Below are 23069 nucleotides of genomic sequence, written 5' to 3'. Positions count from 1 at the left end.
GAGGGCATCAGAACCCCTGGAACTGGAATTAAAGGCAGTTGTGAGCTGCCCAGTGTGCATGCTGAGACCTGAATGTTGGTCCCCTGGAAGAGCACTGAATATTCCCAACCAATGAACCATCCTTTCTCTCAAGCCCCACTTTAGCTTTTTTTTTTTTTTTTTTTTAAGATTTATTTATTTATTTATTTATTTATTTATTTATTTACTTAATGTGTATGAGTACACTGTAGCTGTACAGATGGCCATGAGCCACCATGTGTGTGGCTGCTGGGAAATTGAACTCAGGACCTCTGCTTGCTCTGGCTCTGCTCACTCCAGCCCCATTCACTGTAGCTGTCTTCAGACACACCAGAAGAGGGCATCAGATCTCATCACAGATGGTTGTGAGCCACCATGTGGTTGCTGGGATCCGAACTCAGGACCTTCAGAAGAGCAGTCAGTGCTCTTACCCTCTGAGCCATCTTGACAGCCACCCTCCTCCCCCCCCACCCCGCTTTAGCTTTTTGATGCATGAAGATTATCAAATTTTAAAAGTCCTCTTCTGCTTGCTAGGTTTTTTTTAAATTGCAAGTAGGATAAAACCTTATAAAACGTCTTTTCTGCATTAGGATAAACATATTTTCTCCTTTAATCTATTAATGTAGTAAATTGCAGAGATGAATTTTTGTCATAATAATGAAACATCTTGTGTGCCTGTGATAAACACTGCTTAATTATGTCTTACTACGTTTTAGTAATTGTTGGAATTCATAGTTTGTATTTAGGATTTTCCCATCTTTTAGAGGCAGGGGAGGGCAAGGGGTCTGCAGAGATCCCTGATTATTGCAAGCCCCAGCTCCAGGGCTGGACTACTGTTCACTGTTTCTATAAGGTGTGGCTGGAGTCAGCCTTTGCCTTGTCTTTCCTGTCCCCACTATTTGGGTGTGCCTTGTAGAGTCTGTGGAGACAAAAAGCAAGGGTTCCTGGGGGAACCACACTGGGAAGCCAACAGGCCAGTCTGATTCCATCATGGCTCGGGAATGTTGCTGTGGCAACGAAGCACCCCACGCAGGGGCCAGAGGCCTGCATCATCATTCATACCTTTTTCTGAGCTGTACCTCTTTCCCACTGCTCAAGCAACCCAGCCAGCACCCTCCTCCCCTTTTAATTACTCAGAACTCCCCTCTCTTGGACTGAAGACCATTCTCAGAAAGCCATACATAAAACCAATTTCAAATGGACTTTATTTTTTTTTCTGCCCAAATACTGTACATGCAGAAGCCATGTGAAGAATTTTCTCCTCAGGGGGATTGGCAAGGACATCACCTGAGGCAGCCGGTATTCCCTCCCAGCTGTCCACTGCCACCCAGGAGCCACAGTTTGGAAAGATGCTGCAGAGAGCTCAAATAGAAAAGGCTAATTGCTTTTTATCTAAACAGTGTGCTTGTCAGTCCCTAACAGCTCTCTCTCTCACTCTTGCTCTCGCTCTCTTTGCAGGATGCATTTGGAAATTCTAAAAAAGGGGTTCCTGCCTTCTGTGAGTCCTCACTGCTACAGGAGTTGCTAGAAGTCTCAGGTCTGCGTTCCCTGAGGAAGCAGTCACTCTGCCTTCCGAGAGAGAAAGTTTGGGAGAAGAAATTTGGGAAGAAGTGGTTTTAAAAAGCCAAATATTTGGAAGGGTATTCCCTCTCTCATCCCATCAGAGAGAATTCCTTTAAAAGGCTCTGAGTGTCCACTCTTCCTGGACTGTCTAGAGCAGAATGATGTATGGCCCAGATTGTCTGCTGGTGGAGACATGGACCTACTCAGGATTCAGCCTTGGTGGTGACATTACGGCACCTTGGAAACTGTCCACCATAGACAACCCTTGGTTATTTCTCACCAAGACCAGAGAGAGTGGTAGGAGGAGGGCAAACCACAAAGAGGTGAAACTACATCTGGGCTTTTCAGGAGCAGCATCTGGGCATGGACCAAATGAGGACGGGCTCCCAGCGTGAGAACCAAGGGGGATGAAAGTGGCCCCTCACCACCTCAGCAACTCCAAGCCATAGACTTACAACGCCTGGAGGGGCCATGGAGCAACCACTGAATGCCCTGGTTTTTACAGATGAGGACGCTGAGGCCCAGTAAGATACCTCACACACGGTCACAGTTTCTGGCAAAAAGAAAGAAAGAAAGAAAGAAAGAAAGGAAGGAAGGAAGGAAGGAAGGAAGGAAGGAAGGAAGGAAGGAGAAACAAAAAAGTACAGAGCAGCCATCCCTGTCCAGGTCATTGGCTAATGGGGCAGATGCTCAGTTGTCCCTGGAATTCTCAGGCCTAGGGACCCTTCCTGGCATCAATATGGACTTCCTTGCAGGCCCAAGGCCCTGTCCTTACTGCTCAGTGTCCAGCCAGAGCTGGTTTCTCCAAAGCAGCAACACAGGCTTTTTCAAGGAGCACTTGCTAAGACAGACAGGGAGGAGATAAGGTCTCTCGCCTCTGTGGCTTCTTTTATAGGCACAGCCATGCTGGGCCCATAGAAGCCCATGCTCAGGGTTGGGGGAGGGGAGTTGCTTTGCTACATGGAAAGATTAAGCCCTTTGTCAGAGAACAAGGACCCTCCTTTGGGCACGCCACCATTTGAGCTGTGTTCGTCTAGCTCCACTGACAGAGCTGCTGCCCATGGAGGCCAAGTCACTCTCTTTGGCATCACTGACATTGCTCCGAGATGCTCAGGCACTCTCCAAATGACCCTTTCCCAGCCAGGCCAGGCTGACTTGGCAGGGCTCCCCTGCTCTCTGATGGTGGTTGATCTCCCTAGCCTCTTCTGAACTCTTCGGACCTGGGCTAGAAGCAGACTGGAGGGAGAAGGCAGGGAAGGAGTCTGAATTTCCATCTCCTCTCTGATCATCCATCAGAAGACGACGACGAAGGAGAGGGGGTGTGTTCAAAAGAATGTCTGTATGTGTCAGATAATTACAGACAACAACTGAGGTGTGGGAGAGAAAAGGTGGTGGCAGAAAAGCAGGGCTCTTCTTGTCCACTTCCCTGTGGCCACTACAGAAATGCTGCTGGACAAGCTTCAGGCCACCACATGAAGTACCACATCTCCCTACCCGGTGGAGAGCAACCTTGGGCAAAGGAAGTGACTTCTTAAGAGTCTGCACAGTGCTGGACGCAATCGGAGAAACACAGAAGAGCAGCCTTGCTAGGGCACTACTGCCTCCTAGGCCAAGGGCGATGGAGAACATGAGGTATCAGGAGCTCTGGGAATGCCAGGGCTCCTGGGAACACAGTTGAGGATTGTGCTACATTTCATCTTCAAAGAAATGCCCCGGGAGGGCTCAGTGGTCTTTAAAACAAAAACAAAAATGGAGGGTGCTGGTCTCTCCCAGGCTGGCAGTAAAGGAAGAGCTGGCATGCTTCCCTGGTTGGGGGTCGAGCCCCCGGGAGAGTTAGCTTGACCCCAGTGCTCCAGGCACCGAGTCCCCAAGGGCAGAACCATCCAGGCACCACCACCCTTGCCTCTTCGGAGCTTCTCTCAGCTCTGCCTCCACCCCATAGCATGCTGGGACCTGCTGAAGAGGTGATGCTCAGAGCCCGGTGGGATGGGAGGCTGGATGAGAGCGCCTTTGGAACTGGTTCTTTCCGAAAGGATCAAATGTCCCTGTCAAACCAAGACTTGGCCCATTTCCTAGAGAACAATTCATATCACAGAGTCCCATCTCTGCTTTCCTTGTAGGAAAGGAATCTATTAAAAAGTGGGACAGGCTGAGCAGGGCAGAAATACAGAGACATATGCTCTGAGTCATTTATCACTGCCCCTGCCCACAGCCCAGCATCGCTGCAGGGCTGCTCCTGCCCCAGCCACATCCACTACGAATCTGGCCTGCCTAGAGGCAATGGGATGACCAAATCCCACTCCTGCAACCACTGACACCCGGAGCAAGGGGTTATGTGAGGTGGCCTGTTGGTAAGGGAATTCACAAGGACCCAGTCACTTCTTGACCCAATGTCCTTCCTCGAAGGGCAGATCGCCCTCAGCCCAGGCAAGAGTCACACTTGGTTATACCTGCTTCTGGAATGGCATCCCAGTGCAGCCCCGAATCCAGCATGCCAAGAAACAGAGCTTTAAGCCCAGCCTCCCTATCACATGTACATACTAGCCTTACACAACCCACACGTGTGAGCAAGCATCTAGAAGGGATTACTCAGTGTTAAAAAGAGGAATTCCCCAAAATCAATTGGGGAGGGGGATTATCTTCCATGGAGGTGGGACAGCTAAGTGCCCACCTCTTAGGTAGTTTACAGCCTCTGACTGTAGGCAGGTCAGCATGAGTTCCCAGCACATCGGTCCCTCCTCTGGCTAGAGTATCCCCTGTGCTGACCCTCCTAAGAGGCGAGGGACACTCTGCCGGCAGCTCCCACTTCTGGGAGTGACTCAACATCACATCTGTAAAGGTCTGTGTTGTCAGTGGGTCACTGACACGCCTCCACTTTAAACGGCTTTAAAGCCGGTAACTGCTTTAAAGGGGCACACCCCTCAAGCAAGACAAGAACAGCCTTTTGCTAGCTGTTTCCTCCTTGCCCTCAACCCACTAAGGCTCGGAGGCCAAGAGCACTTTGCCCCATATCTAGTGATATGGGAGATACATTATATATCCTCCCCAGCCAGAAAGGCTGGCAAGAGAACTGGCCCCCACCTCACTCTCCTGCCTGCTCTCGGACACATCCTCAGTCTGCTCACCATCCTCTTCCTCACCCCAGTTTGCATGGGGGCTTCTTCACTGCTTTTCTTTGAAAGTGAGTGCAGAACTCTGACTCTAGGGGGGCCCTTGGGGCTGGGACAGCTTTGTGCAACCCAGCTTTGGTACAAATGGGATTCACATACAGGCCAAGGCTTCTTCACAGTTACCTCCATAGCTCTCCCTGCCTAGGCACTTATGCTAGAGGCATGGGCTAGGAGAGAGGCAGAAAGAGAGTCTTCCCCATCCCCTACCCATCCCCTGGCTCCTGCCTCCTACTAGACATGGACCAGGGCTGTTTTGCCATCTCCCAGGCAGCCTCCAATTCCACCCTATAGCTAAGGAGGGGAGGAACAGATGCAGTATTCTGGAGCCAGCCTTCAGTATTCACAACAGCTCTCTTGGGATCTGGCCCAGGCACTAGTCCCTCCAACCGTGTTCTCAGTGGTGGGGAGGTGCCCCAGCCAGCAAGGGAAGGGGGTGGTAAAGCAGAGGCAGCTGGGATGCCCGGTGCAGGCTACTGCCTAGAGCAGGGGCCCACTCAAGAGAGTCAGGGAGGTGAAGGGGTGAGTATTGCTGGTACAGAGCTGGTGACTGAGGCACCCTTGAGTGCAGAGCCAGGCTGCCCACAGAGCTAGGAGGCTGGAGCCCTGATGTGTCAGAACTCCAGATGGGGTCTGGTGTCTACAGATGAGCAAAGAAAGCAGAACCCTGAAAGAACAGCTTCATGCAGCTAATCCCAGGTCAGACAGGTTTCCTGACAGTGGCTCAAAACAAATTAGCCTTAGCCCTTCTTTCTCCAGCAAGTAGCCCTACCCATGGCGCCTCTTACCAAGCCATGTCCCCTCAGGAATAACCCCAAAGGGGGAGAGGGCCACTTTGATGCCTGAGAAGGCCAGCTTCTTCAACAGGCAACCTCCTGGGTCCACTGGGGAGCTCCTTTGGCATGTTGGAACACTCCAGGGGAAGAGAGGTCCCAGTACATCCTCTAGTGTGTCTGGCCAGCATTCTCCTCCCCAGACACCCTCTGTCCTGGGGCTCCAGCTAGGGCACTGAGTGAGCATGCTACATGCTGTGGAGTGCATTCAAATGGGATGACCACCAGCGTGGCTGTGCTGAGGAGGAGAGATGTAGATTCCTAGACGGAACCAGATGTGGTCAGCTGCAATGGATGCTACATTCCTCAAAAAAGCAGCAATGCTGGGAGAGGCAAAGAAAAAGACAAGACAGAAAAGCAAGTGGAGACCATAAGACAACAGGGCAGGGACTAAGCAAGGCCCACCAGTGGCCACATCCCCTATTTCCACCCCTGGAGACTCCATAGGCAACAAGTGTCCGCACGATGCTCCTTCGGGTTCTCTCCAACAAGATACAGAGATGTGGACTATATAGTCCATGTGATCACCAGGACTGATTATACACAGACAAATGAACAGATATGTGGACACACACACAGACACACAGACACACACGACAGTCTCCACTGCCAGCTGGGACAAGCCCAGTGGCTAACAGGCATGCAGCAGGGTAAGGGGTCCAGAAGGACATGGAGACTATGTACAGGAGGTGGTGGGGCCAGCAGGCTCCCATTCCCCAATAGCCCCTGGCCTCTTGTCCTCATCGAGGTCCTCAGGAGCACGAGGGGCTGGTGGCACTCTCCAAAGAGGACTGAGACAGGCGCCTGGTGAGGGATCCGAGTGTGGAGTCGGCCACAGAGGATGTGGGGAAGAGTTTGTACCAGCCAGTGACCGCAGCACTCAGGTCCAGCTCATCCAGCATGATCTGGGCCATACCCATGAAGCACTTGTGGTCCATACGGCCGTAGTCTCCCCAGACGATCACCTGGCAACAGTGGGAGGAAGAGGGAGGCACTGAACCCCCAGGACTGGGCAGTGGGCCCAGGGAACCTATCAGCTTCACCAGGGCACAGATGGGAGAGTCAGAATTAAAAATTATTTGGGCATGTACTGTTTGAGTGCCTGGGATATGGCAGGCTATATCCTATGGGGCCCATGTATTGTCTGAACTGTTGTAATAAGTCTTTTTTTTCTCCCGTGGCCCAAAAGATCTAATTAACCAATACATGCCCCACAGTGACCTCAGATTAGATCCTGGGTAGATCTGGTTCCACTCCTCTCAACACCCCAGGCAGCCGCTCCCTCCAGGAGTCCAGGGCCTGGGTCACAGTTGCAGTCCTGCTGTGGGTTTTAATAAGCCCCTGGCCCAGCCCTGACTGTCTCCATCTGGAACTCGAGGAGGAAGCAATTACGTCAGTGATTTTTCAAATTTGTTTTTAAAAAAAGGCATCTGATATTGGACTTCTGCCCCAGAATCATAGAGTTGGGCAGTTCTTTGGTTTGTAACACCGTGGGCCCTTACAATAGAACTGTCACAGCTCAGAGGAACGGCCTGCCATAGGCAGGGCTAGCTGGACAGCTGAAAACTTCAGAGGTGGATTCTTGAATGGGATTATGGGATTCCAGGCTCTGCCTCTGCTTCCCAAGTGTCCTGAGATGAGCAGCTTCCTCCACAGCCCCAACTGACAATGGACCTGAGTCTCCAAAACTTAGTCAGGATAATCTTTTTAAAAATTAATCCTAGGTGTTTGTTACAAATAAAAGGCAAGAGAGTCTTCAGGCAAGGCAAGCCCACAGCAGCCCCCACCCACAGTTTCAACTTAGTGAGTGGCTACCCATGTGCAACCTCTACAACATTTTTTTTTTTAATTTGTATGTACAGATATAAACCTGAGTGAAGGTGCCCCCAGAGGCCAGAGGTACCTCACCCTCCCAGAGCTGGAGTTGGAGGCAGTTGTGAGGTACCCAACATGGGTAACAGAAGTCTTCTACAAGGGTAGTATGTGTCCTTAACCTCCAAGCCATCTCCTCTCCACACATCCCACCCACAGTGAGTGTCAAGAGGAATTTGAACTCAGGACCGAGCCAAGAAAATCATGTAGGCCTATGTGAGCTCAGGTTCATCTACAGAAGGGGCACAACGAGGCAAGCCCTTCCCCTCCCACTCATCAGGAAGACCCACCAACAGTGTTTCACCATCAAGGATCTGGGCTGAGAGTCACCTGAATGTGGGCTCCTCTAGTCCCTCAACTGAACAGTCATTTCATCCTTCCAAGACCCTGCCTGCTCATCTGCAAACTGGAGAAACCATGCCTCCCTTCATAGGATCCTCTCTGAGGAAGACATAAGTCATTCTAGAAAGAGCCTAGCCGCACCCAGCACCCACTGAGGTACAGAGCACTGGTAGGAGGTGGCTACAGCCTGGTTCTCCTGTTCCGCTGTGAGAACTGGGGCACTATTTCACCATGCTCAGAACCCTATGAACTGATGGGGGACAGAAGCATGCTGTGAAAATAAAAGAGAGAGGGGAAAGGAAAAGGAAGGGAGGAAACGGAGGAGGAAGAGGGAAAGCAGCTGGCCAGGTGCTCAGGAGGAACAGTGCTTGCCACAGAAGCTGAAGGACCTCGGTTCAACCCCTAGAATCCATGCCAAAGTGAAAGGAGAGAACTGACTCCATGATAGGTATGTACCCCACATGCATGTGCACCCACATGTGCACACAATGATAAAGAGGATATACATTAATGCACCAGGTTCAGTACTTGACCAGAACCTGAGAGTCTGCCCCGTAAACACTGACCTGCAGAACCTTGCCTTGGGGCCCCTCGTCAAAGAGCAAAGCTTGCTGGTAAAAGGGATCGCAAGTCTTCTTGGCCACCTTTGTCTTTTTCTTGGCTACACATGCTCCGTTCTCCAGCAGGTAAGCCTTGATATAGGTGGCTGAAAATGAAGGAGTGTGGTTGGGAGAGGTGCCATAGCCTGCCTGGTCTCCACCCTCCGGGTGGGCCTGGCAGGGAGTGAGTCAGGCTGACCAGTGAACCCAGCAGACAGAGACACACAAACACTGAGTCTCCTTGCCCCACTCCTGACCCATCTTGCTCACCAACCTTCCATCACTTTAGGCTACTGGTGAGCTGAGGACTGGCTAGTGCCCCATCCCTGCCAGGATCCTTCCTCAGATCTCCCAGCTGCTTAGCCTCACCTGGGAGGGATTTGGAGCCTGGTTTGGGGGTCAGGCCCCGAGCTTCAATCACTTCTACCTCCAGCTGGCCACTCCGGTCCATGATGGCAATGTGCACATCTCCTGCAAGGAAAAAGAATAGATGCTCAAGTGAGGTCAGATGGGGCTGGCTGGCAGGAAGCAACAGAAAACATCAATCTACAGGGGATGCTGCAGTGTCCCCAGGAAAGGGAAGATGATAGAGCAAACTGCACATGTTGAAATGGCTCTCAGGAGACCACTCCAAAGGGACGGAGGAACACTGTGATAGTCTGTGGGGGAATGACCTTCAAGAAGCACATGCTTAAGTCATAACTAATGGCTGCCAATCTCTCACCATGGATGGTGGACAAGCGGCTTCTGCTTCACTACACAGAACAGGCAAGTCTGGGGGACGGAGCATACACAGCAGCCCTCAGCCAGTCTCTTTAGTATATGGCAGACAGATACCAGACGAGTATCCATGCATAGAGAAACTAAGTTATGAGCCTGCCTAGCACATCTTTGACCCTGGGCAAAGCGAGCTGGGCAGGCCTACACACCCTGTGTGATGAGAGCTCACAACCCACTCCAAAAAAGGTAAGGGATTCAGTCATGCTGACTTCCTTAGCTGTGCTCGTCCTGGGTGAGCAAAGTTTAGAATTATACAGTAGTGTTTGGAACGCCCTTCAGATAGGTGTAGAATTATAAACTTGACCTGCGTCCCCCTCCCTTCAATTAAATGGGTGAGACTTTGAGTTCCATCAACTATCATGTTATTACTGTACTGCATACTTTGGGGGCAGGAGTTCACCACAGTTAGAGACACCCTAAAATTCGTCCTTCTCACGGCAGTGGTTCCTGATCTCAGCAAGAAGACCAAAGGGTCTCATGCCTAACCATTAATGTATATTTGTTTTTCCCGGTCTGCGACACAAGGGGGCACCACACACAAGATATTTTAGGTTCTGATGGGCTCATCCTATGGAAGTGGCTGCCACTTCTTAGAGTGTAGGTAGGAAAGGGCCTGAGATATTGAGCAAAAGCTTGGAATTAAGCAACTCCGATACCCAGAGCTGGAAGAGAGTAGACCCTGACTCTCTGAGGGTCCTCTGGACCCCTCTTTCAAGTAAGAAAGGAGAGTACCATACAAAGAAGTCTGACAGAATCCTAGCTCCATTTTCTGCTTCTGCTCTGAGGGTCAAAGGTCAAGCACCAACAGGATGGGACTGAGTAGAAACATCTGGATCAGGTAAAGCTCAGGTTAGACTAGTGGGAAAGCCTGCTGGGCCAGAACCCAAAAGCACAGGGCTGGGGGAGATATGAAAGCTGCTAAGAGGACCCAGTGTGGGCTTGGAGCATTTCCTAACTGCCAGGAAGAGATGAGAAAATTACTACAGGTCCCTGGGTGCCAGACGCTGATGGGAGGAACCAGTCCAATTAGCCACGGTTCCTAAGGAGAGCGTTAAAACACTTTCTAGAGAGTATCTAACAGGAGTGCAGCAAGAAGGGGTGTTGGATTGCAGAACTAAAGCGGGAACTACTGATCCCATCTTTCAGATGAGGAAGCGGAGGCTCAAGGAAGGCTAGAGAGGTAAACCAACATGGGCCAACACTGCCACCCAGGTCACACAGCAGGGCTGGGTGACTGCACTGAGGGAGGATGGGACAGTCTGGAAAAGCTGCTGCTGGGTAGTGGTCCTTCCTAGCTTGGGAAGATACCTGCTGCTGCCTCTGCTGCGGCCACCTCCGGCTTTACCACACACTGTGCCCCAGAGCTCCTCCTTTCTGCTGTTCCCCGCCCCCAACCCCCACCTTCACACACACCCCCCACATCCCCCACCTGCCAAACCTGCCCTTCTTCAGCAAGACTTACCCATGGGGGGTGTGGCCAGTGTCTGTCGCCCCACAATCTGGGCTGGTCCCAGGCCATCCAGAAAGTCACTGAACTGGCTTTCAGCTCCAAGCCGTGTGGGAAAAATAAACCTGCAGAAGGACACAGAGGGCATGTGAGGAAGCAGATGGGCTGGGGTGGGGGCAGGTGCAGAGGCCTTTCATGTGGGGTCCTGGGTCTCAGTTTCTCCTCTGTACAGTCTACCTGTATTATTCTAAGTGGGAGTGAACATTTGTCGTTTCTGCACACTGAAGAAAAATATACTTTGGGCTGTGCATTTCAGTCAGTCCCACTATGTACTTCTGGCTGACCTAGAATTCACAATGAAGCCCAGGCTGGCCTCAGACTCATGACAATCCTCCTGCCTTATCCTCCTAAGTGCTTGGGTGACAAGTAGGTATCACAATGTCTGGCCTGGAGAAAGATACTTTGGTGTCATTAAAGATGATAATGAAGATATTTAAAGCATTTGAATCCTTAAGCCTGTTTTGTTTGTTGAGACTCAGCCTCTTGATGTAGCCAAGAATGACCTTGAATTCCCAATCACCTTACCTCTACCTGTTGACCTCTGGGATTACAGGCATGTACCATGTTCAGTTTATGCAGTGCTAGGGACAGATCCCAGAATTTCCCTCATGCTAGATGAACATGCTACCAACTGTACATCGCAGCCCAAGCTCCAGAGTTCTGAAGTGAGCCTTAGAAGGCAGGGCTTGCTGGACACATGCACCCTCACGAGAGCATGCTGGTGCCAAGAACGAGAGACTCTGTCTGGAATGAGTTCCAAGAACTGAGGTTTGATCTTTTTTTTTTTTTTTTTTTTTTTTTTTTTTTTTTAACCAGAAACTTAAAATCCAAATCAATAAGGTGAGATGGTGCTCAAAACGGGAGCAGAGACCAAAATAACCCAAAGATAGGGCTGAGATGAATGGCAGGTGATTGTGGGTGGTCTATGACTGGAGAGGAGGGGGCCGGAAATAGTAACAAGAAAAACTGACAGTGATTGAAAGCTGGCCAGCTGCCAGCAGTGCATTGAGTGTTCCGCGTGCCTCATAGCATTAATCCTTACAACCAGTCTGTGTGGTGGGAACCATTATCCAGTTTTACAGATGAAATAGACATTTCCAAGACAGAAGAGTCAGTCTGCCCTTGTCCACAACAGACATGACAGTGCTCGTTGGGGGGTGGGGGGGAGACTGGGGCAGCTGGTGCAGGGAGAAGTTCTGGACACTTGAGATAACAAATGACAACATATTTTTGCTTCTGTTCTGTTGCTGCTTGCTGCCGCTGCCTCCTCAGGCCCCAGGGGTTCCAGGTATGGCCAACAGGGCAGCCTCCTTAGGGGCCACGGTCAACTAGAACATGCGGGTCTCCTAATGACAGCCATGAAAGGTGGGTCAGAAAAGAGTCCCCATTGGACAGTTTGGTCAGTAACAGGCAGGGAACAATAGGATTGTGGGACAGAACCTGTATTTCTCCTACAAGGCTTATCTTCCACCCCCAGGAAGAGGCTTCAAGGCATCTACCTTCATCAGCCATGATCAACAATAGCCTAGTGTCACTCTTTTTGTGGAATGGGGTGGGTATACATGTATTCTGTGTGTGTGTGTGTGTGTGTGTGTGTATCTCAGCCAAAGGTCACCACTGGGTGTTTTTCTCAACCACTTTCCATTTTAGTTTTTTAGATATAATCTCCCACTGAACCTAGAGTTTGTAGACTGGCTGCTAGCAAGGCCCAGGAATCCTTGTCTCTGTCCTCCAATACTGGGGTTAGGCATGTGAACGATTATATCAAGCCTTTTTATATGGGTGCTGGGACTCACACCCAGTTTGTACAGCAAACACTTTACTGACTGAACCACCTCTCCAACCCTCTCATTTTTTGGTCTTTCTCCTCCTCTTGCCTGAGAGAGAGAGGGAGAGAGAGAGAGTCACTAGCCTGAAGTATCCATCTTACTCCATACAAGGTCTGATGCACAAATACTAATGGCTACTTATTTCCATGTGAGAAGGTACAATTGGCCATCTGTCTCTATAGGTTCTGCACCTGTGATTCAATCAACCACAGACCGAAAATATGGAGGGAAAAGTTGTACTGAGCTCATACAGATTTTTTTACTCCTTAAACAATACAGTCTAGGCTTAGAATTGGGGTGGACACCTATAACACCAGTCAATGCTCAGGATGCAGAGGCAAGAGGATTCTGAATTCTGAATTCAAGACCAGCCTGACCTATATAGTGAGACCTGCCTAATAAGCATCTCTATTGCATTTAGCTTATACTGAGAATTACAAGTGATCTGGAGAAGATCTGGTGTATACAGAAGGATGGGTACAGGTTGTATACAATCAATTTTATTAGTGTATTTAAGGGATTCAAGAAGCTGTGGGTTTTGGATCTGTGGGAGGTCTTGGAGCCAATCCCACAGGGATGCCAAAGGCTCTGTACACATAGTGAGAGACAATAACTGCATATTAAATAAGCCACAGGATCCTGAGACTGAAAATTATAGGGGCTTGATGAAACAGAAAATCTACAAAGTCCAATTTAGAACATATCTGAGGAGTGTCCATCTAAGCAGTGACTTTCAAATGCTTACTGCAACTCGCATGCAAAAAAAAAAAAAAAACCAAACAAACAACAACAACAAAACAACAAAAACCCTGAGACTGCTAAGACCCCAGCCCACCATGGACCTACCCGCACCTTGGTTAAAGAACTCAAGTTCTCCAGGTGATCTACCCTTGCTACACAGGCTACACCTGCGTTATCTATTTCTTTCTCTAGTGTTGCTTTTGACCCACTACAGTGATTTTACTTCCTGCCTATGAGTCACAAGGTAAGATGTGACAGTTTTTAAAACATGGATCTAGTCCAATTTTCTTCCCTAATCTCCAAGCAAGGTGATTTATAAAAATTTCACACAACTAAGCCATAAAAATGGGTTGAGGCTTAGAAGTAATTTAGGGTCACAGTTTCCTTCCTGCCCATATCCTCTGGAGCAGGGTGTAGGGTGGGTGATGGGAGGCAGGAGCCCCAGGCTCCTTCCTGAAATAAAAGAACAAAAACTGTGCCCCAGGGCCTCTGAGGAGATCTGGAACCCAGGGACCAGATATCTAGGAGGGGACAAGGGAAGCTGGGGCGGGGAGGGATGCAGATATTCTGGCTGGAAAGCAAGCCTGCAGGTGCACGCACGTGCCCTCGGAGCTGTTGCTGTTGGTGCTCCCATCGGTGGACTCCCGGCTGCCCTGGCGGGTTACACGGCTCCGCATCTCCACAGCAATGCCAGTCTCTGTGCTCCGTCGAATGTTGCTGCGAAGCTTCTTAGTGGCCCCCTCTGGGGTCCCCATCCCAAGGAAAGAGAGGGAAAAAGGTCAAAACATGGCCTAGGCTTCTCAAAGATGCTACTAAAATGATTCTCTGAACAGAGGCAGGTGGGGACCTGCCAAGGCTGGGACACCACTGAGCTGACCCCAGAGCTGCCAGGGACATGCTGTGTACCCCAACAGAAATGCATAAGTAAAGAGCCCTGTAGTCTTGGGGCCCTCACCATCTACTAGGCTCCCCTCTCTACCTTCCCATTCTGTTTTATCCTGAACCCCAAAATATGAGTTACTTTTTCCTCTCACTTCTGAGAAGTTTGTCTATTCTAGGATTTCCAGATTTACTTCCCTCTTCTGGATATCCTACCAGACCGCAAACCCTTCTCTGCTGCTCCACTAGAAGTCTGGCCATTTGAAACTTGTCTTCTCAAGATAAGTCCGGTGGGGAGCATCATGAATGTCATGTCAGAGTCGGGTAGCTAGCTTGACCAGGACTGATGTTGGATTTGAGAAGGTCCATAGAAGAACATCCCCCCCCCCACCCTGCCCCTTACCCTCTGTTCAGGGGCCCAGCCCCCTCCTCAGCCTGGCAGGAAACACAGGGCACTTTCCCTCTCTGAGTAGCACACCAGCCTGCCTGGGTTTCCATGGCAACCTCCTTAGCATTGCAGTGTGGTCCCTCTAGACAGTTCTCCTCCTGGGCGGGGGTGGGGTTGGGGGAAGACAGGCTGGGGTTTTGCAGGGACTCCCCTGCTAAAGCTTGATTGCTGAGCAACTTGATGGGAGGGAAGTGGCACTCAGATAGGGACTGTACCAAAGGGGCCATTTGCTGCCACCAGTTACAGGCTCAAGAAAATTGTTAGTGGAGTGGCCAGCAAGAGTGCCTAGGGCAGAGTAGCAGCACATGCATCCCTGAAGGCAGCCAATGGTGGGCTGTGGAGGGAATGTTCAAGTCCCCAGACTAGGAAAGGGGGGACTCTATTCCTCCCATTTTGCCCCATTTACCCTTCAGGAAGTCCCCACTGAATGAGAGAAGGCCAAGGCGGCAAATTCTAGCAGGTAGGGTGCTGGAAGGGAGGCAACGAGAATAGGTGACCAGGTGCCAAGGAATATGGCTTCTAAACTCACTGTAGCCTATCTAGTCTAGATAGCTAGAAGGGCTAGCATATCCAGGAACCATTGTCTCACACATGTGCATACACACACACTGACACACAGTCATTTTAGCTCCGACAGATTTCTCTTACACACGCATAAGACAGACCCACAGGAGTGCTGACTAGCATGTGAATATAACTTCATGTATGATATCATGTGTCTGTACATAGGCCTTCCAGCTCTTGCATGGATCCAGTGTGCACTGTCAAACAGGTTGTATATATGAGATCTTTATGATTTAGAATTGAGCCCATCGACTCACCACACATAATGATGTCCACCCACCCATGTCGGGTGACCTACCATGGGGCTCTCTCTGTCCCCGACTTCTAACTGCCAAATCCCCTCTAACTCAGAAAACAGATGGCGTGGGGGCTGAAAGTCACCCTGCCTCCCCCTCACATCCTCACCCCCTCAACACACGCTCTTTTGGAGCCTGGGAGAGTTCTGACCCATTTGGAAGTGAAATTACCTTCTTAGATAAGACTTGCCCACCCCAGTGTGAGCACCCATGAGTGGGGACTCCTGAAGGGTCAGAGATACATACTTCTCTAGGTCCCTCCATCACTTCAGTAATGAGGAGTCTGGATTCTGATGCCAAAGAGCTGGGGCTAGCTAGGAGGCCCTGAGACTGCCTGCCTGCTGACGCCACCCCCCTCCTTTCCCAATGTTTCCTCTCTTGGAGGTGTGACTCAGCAGAGATTAAACTCCTGCTTCTTCAGTTCGAGGGGGAAAGGTCTTGCAAACTCAGAAAGAAATCCTCCCATTAGCTTCGTTCCTGTTTAGCCTAGGCCCCTGCTGAGCCAGGGAGTAACTATGGTGCCTCCCTCTAGAAAACCGGACCAAATAGTTACAATAATTCAGTGATCCCTGGAGAAAGCTTCCAGGAGCCATTCTCTCTGTGCCATCACATACAAAAGACGGCAGCCTTGGCCTGCAGCAACACTCTGGCTTCTTCCAGAAGTCCCAAGCCCCTGACTAAGCCAGCTCAGAAAGGAAGGAAGGGAGGAAGGAAGGAAAGAAGGAAGGAAGGGAGGGAGGGAGCGAGGGAGGGAGGGAGGGAGGGAAGAAAGAAGGAAGGGAGGGAGGAGGAAGGAAGGGAGGAAGGAAGGGGCTCTGTCCTTGGTACTGAACACTTAAAAGGGGGTTGCTTCAGACCAGCATGACCCTCTGTGGATTCAGCCTAATTAATGTAGGGTCAGATTTTACATAGGTCCTAGGATCCCAAAACTCCTCATCCTCCATTGCTCCCACAATTCAGAGAACTGATAGATCTTAAAGGAAGTTGGGAGAGGGCACTGTTAGCTCCACTTCGCTGAAGAGGAAACAGTCCTGACTGGAAAGTAACTTTCCGACAGTTCCACAGAGAGCTATGGAGCCAGGACTAGCCCTCTAAAGCACAGGGTGAGATTTTAGATATCTGCATTAGGGAAGCATAGTGATAAACTAGAAGAGGGCAGACACGCAGGGGACCAGAGGGGCTGCTGCTATAGACTAGGCATTACACTACATGAACTGGGGCAAAGGAACAAAGAGGATCAGGCAGGGCTACAGCCAGCATAGGCCACTCATGAACTAGGAGGGTAGGATTCTTGCAAGAGAAGATCCAGAGCCCCTAGGGCTAGGCCCAGAAAAAGAATCCCTAACTCCTCACAGCCAAGCTCTACAGGGAATCAAGCCATTCTACCTGGGGAAACAGGGGTCCCCTTCTGGGATCTTTTCCCAGAGCAGCAATCGCTGGGTCAATGTCCATTGTGAGGTGACCATATACTTGTCTGGTTCTCCCACCCAGGAGATGGGTGCTCCAATGCTCCAAGCTGAGGCATTGGCATACTCAAAGCTCATACATGCATTCGTGCATGCGCATGAATGTACACACAGACACAGATACACATACACACAAACAGAGGGTGGGGGAGAGATGATAAAAATAAACCTTAAAAAAGTATCAACACTTTGCTGAGTATTTTCCACGTGCCAGTCACAAGAGGCTGTGTACCTTTGCACATCTATCTTACTCCCTGGCTCAGCAGGGGCCTAGGCTGGACAGGAACGAAGCCAGTGGGAGGATTTCTGTCTGAGTTTACAAGACCTTTCCCCTCGAACTGGATAGCTCTATAAAGCATATATTAATGTCTTCAACAAACAGCAGGCTCAGAGAAGTGAAGCAGCTTGCCTGAACTGTCCATCTAGTAAATGACGGGGTGTGGCCACAAAGGCCAGCCTGAGGTCATTCCCCAGGGAAGTGCCTTCTCCTCAGGCTCTGGAAGTAGATAAGTAAGTACATCAGACTGGATGACCTCGAGGGCCCTTCCTGCTATGACACTCAGTGATTAGATGATTCACAGGGGCCTGCACTTGAAAGAGCATCCGGGCAATTCTCCCAGTCCCAGACCCTGAGCCCTCAGTTGTGCCCTTACATACCACAAAGACGAGGTACCCAGAGGCCCTGTCATCATTGCTTCTCCCCAAGAGAGCAGGTCTTCCTGGCATCTGCTCTCACCCCAGCCTGCTGCTGTCTGAAGCCACAGCAGATCTCTGCAGTGACTCCCAGTGACTCAGGCCCTGCCCTGGCCTTAGAGACTGTCTCTCCCAATCATTATGCATACGAGATGTCCTTGAGTCTGAAGCTGGATTCCTGTGCTAATACCACCAGACTCTGGGGTCCAACACCTCCATCATCTTCTCATTTTAATCCTCCTCTTGGTTTCATCCCAGCCCTCTGTGTCCCAGTCCAACTCCCTACCTCCCTGCTCTCTACTCTCAAGTCTACACTGCCCAGCCAAAGGCACTAGTAACCCCTGTACCCCTTCTTATCAAGCCTTTCCCTGAGCAGAAACCACAAGGGTTCCTGAGCACTGGAAAAGACCATCCCCTGTGTTCCTGAAGATGGCTTTGTAAAAATCTATTTTAAGGTCTGGAAAAGCAGCCCCAAATATCAGCTCCAGTGGAGCGTCTTGATGAGCATCCTCCCTGGATGCTCCAACATTTTACCCTTCCCCACCCCCGTCCAGCTGCCTACTTGAAGGGTTTTGGGGGAAGTTGTTACTCTGAGCAAAATAAGCCGGAAGAGATTTAAAACAAAGCCAGCTGGTGTCTGGACCGGTGCCACAAACTGAGGGGGTCTGGGTTGAGAGAGCTGGTTCCTCTGTGAAGTGGAGACCACGTGTGGCTGTGTGAGACAAGGTGGGTGCCCTCAAGTCTGAACATGACTAGAATTCTATAGCCAGTCATCTGAGAAAGCATGCCATACACATGAGGACATATCAGCTAAGGCACGTGCGTGGCCTTGTGAGGCACAGGTACACACATCTAAGTGATGCGGATCTTTTTGTCTGTTCAGAGAACCATATTTTAGAGCTTCTTGTGACCATGGACAGTGTAATGAGAGCAACTGGTCCTTGCTTTCCTGGCAGGGTAAGAGGTGTGCCCAAGCAAATGAACACTCTGGGTATGTCACTGTGCGAGCCATGTATTTGTCTCTGTCTCGTGTGACTTTGCAACACCTATGTATGACTATGTAACTGGATTTGTGGGGCTATTTGTCCTTAGGGGACTGAGAAATGACAAATAGGATCATGAGGCTGTGTCTGTAAAAGCTTGGGGTCCCTTAGCACGGTTGTTTCTTATAAATGGAACCAGGAAGGACAACTGGGGCTTGAGTCCAGACTCTACCACCCTGCGCTGTATGGTCTGGAGGACCTGACTTTTCCTCTCTGGACTGTTACTGCCTGCTAGTGAGAACCACAGCATATCACACACACTGGCCCGCCCATACAGCACCCACAGAGTGTGCACCTCTTATAGTCTCTGGAGACTCAACAACAGTATATGCCCCTCCCCCCACCTCTCCCGTTTCTTTGTGCCCACACCCCTCACCAGGCTGGGGGAGCTGCAGTGTGCTTTTGCTCCACTGGGTCAAGCCAACGATAGCCACCATCTTGGCGCCCAGGCTGCTGCGCCGTTTCTTGGCTGTGGTGGTGCCGGCCCCACCTCCGGCTTGCTGGGATCCACAGATCTCACCGCTGATGCTGGAGCTCCTTACTACATTCCTGGAGGCCCCAGCCGAGGCTGGACCAGGCTCCCCGTTAAACATGGTCCCCAGGATGGCAGGACTTCAGGCAATTCTGAAGGTGGGTGAGAGAAAAAGGGATTCCACATTAGACCTCGTGACTCTCCTGCAACCCTACTGCCTCCTAGCTGTGGAAGTTTGGATTATCACTTGGCCTCCCTGAGGGAGTAAGAATGGAATCAACAAATCTTTAGCTGACTCAATGAATGAGGGTAGGGTCATGTATCTAATGTATGAGGCCTGGGGTGCAAACCTCCGACCCCAGCATTGCCACAATCAATACCAAGGCCAGCGACCTGACTTTGTGGGTACAGTGCTTGCTACCAAGCCTGACCTCAGTTCTACCCCTGGAACTTACATGGTCTTAGCGAATCTCAACTTCCAAAAGTTGACCTTTAACCTTCCCACATTAACTATACCACATGCATACCACCATACACTTTAAATAAACATGTAATTTAGAATTTCTTAATATATAAAATAAAATAAGCAAAGTCCCTAGAGAACAAAAAGTGGGACTTTTAGTGCCTGGCATGGATGAGCAGTGGATGCCCATTTGGCAGTAGACACTGAGGCTGGAGTGGAACTCTAAAGGCTCCCATACAAACGTTGGGTGACTTTCTGACCAAACATGTTAGAGTTTTAGTAAATCCCTCAGCAAAATAAAATTAAAAAACAAAACAAAGCAAAACAAAAAACCCCTTTTACCTCTCAGGGCAGTTGTAAGGATTAAATTAGGGAGTACTTGGGAGATGCAGAGAACAGTCCCAAGGCAGGTCGCTCTCCTATCAAGTGACAAGGACAGGACAAGGACAAAAGTCTACGCAGTCCGAGGAGCAGCTTCTCCTTTCAAAAGGTGCTGGCCCAGAAAAGTCTAAAGTGGAGTCAAAAATCATAGTTCCCCAAAGCACAGAGAGGCCTCACTCGCTGTCAGCATTTACCCCAGCTCCGTTTTGTACTCTTAAAAAATAACGGACTCACGCTGTAAATACAATTTTAAGGCCTGGTATTTTTCATCTCACATCACATCGTAAGCATTTCCCAATGTCATTAACACTTTGTATAAATGTTTCAATGCCACTGTAATCGTCCCTTGTACAGACGGCACATAATTGACTTAAATATTTCAATGCAGTTTCCTCTTGAATCTGATCCAAACGTCTCTCTCCTCTCTTAAATACTGGAGCCAGGCCTGGTACTTCACGCCTGTGATTCCAGCGCTAGAGAGGTGGAGGCAGGAGGATCAGGTCACCTGACTAGGCTACATGAGACCTTGCCTCAAAAAAGCAAAGACTGAGATGAACATCTTTCTACGCAGGTTCTGCTGATTGCCTTAGGAATGGACTGACCGGCGGTGACGGAGTATGGAACACCTAGCCCTCTCCCTGCTGGTTGGCAGACAATGGTTTTGGCCAAGTGCTACCCTGCCTGTTGCTTCAGAGACAGAGACTGATTAGTTTAGGCCACTGGCTTTCTCCTCAGCAAGTCATTTGTTCGGGAGTAGACATCTGACCGTTGCTCAAACAATTCACCTTAGGAGTGGTACAGCCTTGCTCCCTCCCAACCCATACCCTTCCCACCTCAGCACAACCACAGGCAGAAGCCTGTGCTGCCGAGGACCACAGCACAGAGAATATATCAGGTCACACCTGGAGCCTGCTGTCCTCTGGTACTCCGTTCAGAAAAAATGTGCTTTTTCCTGCTTAAGCCAGTTTGAATCAGTGTTCTCCATTATATCCAAAAGCATTTTGCCTGATATTAGGGCTTAAAAAAAAAAAATCTTGGACTATATTGCCAAATCCCTTTCCAAAGTATAAAAATTTACTGTCCTCATTAACTGCATTCAACAAATGTTTAATTTCCTAAAATTCCAAGGCCAAGGCTGAGTGCCAGGGATACAGCACTGAGCCAGGCCCACTTGGTCCTGCCCTCCCAAGACCTCCAGTCCAGGAGGGGAGACAGACAGTAAATAACTAATTATACCATTAAATATTTAATGCTGGTTACGATAAGAGCCAGGGAAGAGGAGGACAGAGGACTCTGAGAACACTCTGGGGGAGGGGACGGCAGGCGTCGTGGCTCTGTGTTACACAGAGGTGGGGTCTCTTTGTGTTTGTATGTGTGTGTGTGTGTGGAAGCCAGAGACTGGCGTCCAGCCTCAGCTCAGTCCTTCTCTACCTTATTTTGTAAGACAGGGTCTCTTACTGTGCGTGGAGTTCAGTAATTTGGCTAGACCAGCTGGGGAGCTGAACTCAGGCTCTCATACATGCATAGCCAGTCCTTTACCTACTTAACCACCTCTCCAGCCCTAGAAGTGTGGTCTCCAGCTATCACTGGCTCTATGACTTGGATGTTAAGTCCCAAGGCCACATTAGTTGGTTGTGCTCAGGCACAGTGAGAAAGCCACTTCTTTGTTCTCTGAACCACCTCACTTCTATCTTGGCATCCAGTCCTCCTGGGCTAGCTGTGCATCCCAGGGGTCAGGACACTTTGCTTAAGAGACTGAATTTTCAAAAGGATGTAGAAAAGAGGAAGGGAAGTGAAGGTGGAATGGGGGGTGGGGGGGCTTTTTTCTGACTGCTGAGGAAGACAGTCCCCATGCCACTGATGACAGCTGCTGGTCCTTTTATCACAGGGCTCCTGCCAGCCCACCCAGTGAATTAAGTAAGGCTCAAGATAAGCAGTGAGTCAAGGCCTCCTTCTGCCGTCTTTAAGGCTGTGGGAACTGCTTTCCTCGGTGGTGCTACAGAGCCTGGGGTTGTATTTCTCTGTCCCCCCATCAGCCTTAGAGCTAATGGAAACTCTCTGTGGCCTGTGGTGATCTCTTCTGTTTAGTTTCCAGTTCTTGTGCCAGTCTGCATGGGCTTGGGGGTATCTGTACAGTCTTCTGGTGGAAGATGGGACAGGGTTTATCTGATGCTGTGACTCTGCCACAGTGTGAGTCTAATTTGCCCACTACAGTAGCTTTGCGAGATGCCTCGTTATCTCTTCATGGCAGATGAGAGCGACGGGTCTCAGAGAAGCAGAACAGCTTGTCCCACTCTGCTAGGAAGTGGCATGGCTTTGGTTAGAACCTGGGTCTCTTGCATCTATAAAGAGGCCTACATGCCCAGCAGCCCCTGCCCCTCCATCCACCCTGAGTCTCCAGGTTCTTTGAGAAAACTACAAGCAAAGTGTCTATGACGAGCAAGCCCAAGCTCCCCAAGCCGAGCATTTAAGGGGCAGAGATCATAGATGACAGGTAGAAAAAAGCAAACACATCGCTGGTGAGCCTCCAGGACACTTGAGGGGTGAGAAGGGACAGAATTCCAGACCACGCCAACCTGGGAGCTCATGTTTCCTCGTGAATAATAAATGAACTGACAAGCAGACTGACATCCAGGGCTCTACCATAAAGAGCCATGTTCTCCTCTTTGAGCATCCATCTGAAGTACCAGTGAGTGCTTAGGTGACCCTAGCTTGCAGGCTACTCCTCAAGAAGGCCAGAGGAGCCACATACAAAGTGCTAGGCTTGAGGTCATGGGTATAGGTCTTACAACAGAAACCTGGAAAGGCTGGGCATCAGGATGTGGGTCAGAGAGAGCAGATTCCTCTTGTGTTCTTTTCTGGGTCTTGGTTTCTCCATCTTTGTGTTAAATGGAAGGTGTCACATCATGCTCTGTGACAGTCCTTTTGTTGAGGAAACAGTGTGAGACTACATGCTGTAGGGGCGAGGGCAGAACTGGGACTTGTGGGGCTCAGAACAGAACTCAGCTGGTAGAGTGCTTGTCTAGCTGACACACCTGTAACCTTGGCACTCGGGATGTAGAGACACGAGAATCAGAAGTTCAAGGTCATCCGTAGTTCCATGAGTTTGGAAC

General features: G+C 50.1%; 1 protein-coding gene across 7 annotated transcripts in view; it reads right to left on the bottom strand.

The window, feature by feature from the left end:
- Nucleotides 1-1205: 1205 nt before the first annotated feature.
- Rims3 (regulating synaptic membrane exocytosis 3) overlaps nucleotides 1206-23069 on the bottom strand; it is a 40672-nt gene continuing 18808 nt past the window's right edge. For all 7 annotated transcript variants that reach the window (XM_031378510.1, XM_031378511.1, XM_031378509.1 and 4 more), the window contains 6 exons: nucleotides 19017-19264; nucleotides 13852-13993; nucleotides 10637-10746; nucleotides 8764-8865; nucleotides 8362-8501; nucleotides 1206-6546 (listed from right to left, as the gene is read on the bottom strand). In XM_031378510.1, the coding sequence (XP_031234370.1) occupies nucleotides 6334-6546; nucleotides 8362-8501; nucleotides 8764-8865; nucleotides 10637-10746; nucleotides 13852-13993; nucleotides 19017-19233 (924 nt within the window). In that variant the 5' untranslated portion in view covers nucleotides 19234-19264 and the 3' untranslated portion in view covers nucleotides 1206-6333. The remainder of the gene's footprint in view (nucleotides 6547-8361; nucleotides 8502-8763; nucleotides 8866-10636; nucleotides 10747-13851; nucleotides 13994-19016; nucleotides 19265-23069) is intronic.

This window comes from Mastomys coucha, unplaced genomic scaffold (assembly GCF_008632895.1).
Source record: "Mastomys coucha isolate ucsf_1 unplaced genomic scaffold, UCSF_Mcou_1 pScaffold18, whole genome shotgun sequence".
In the NCBI taxonomy this organism is placed as follows: Eukaryota; Metazoa; Chordata; class Mammalia; order Rodentia; family Muridae; genus Mastomys; species Mastomys coucha.
The sequence above is the reverse complement of the archived record's forward strand: the minus strand, read 5'-3'. Positions and strand labels throughout refer to the sequence as shown.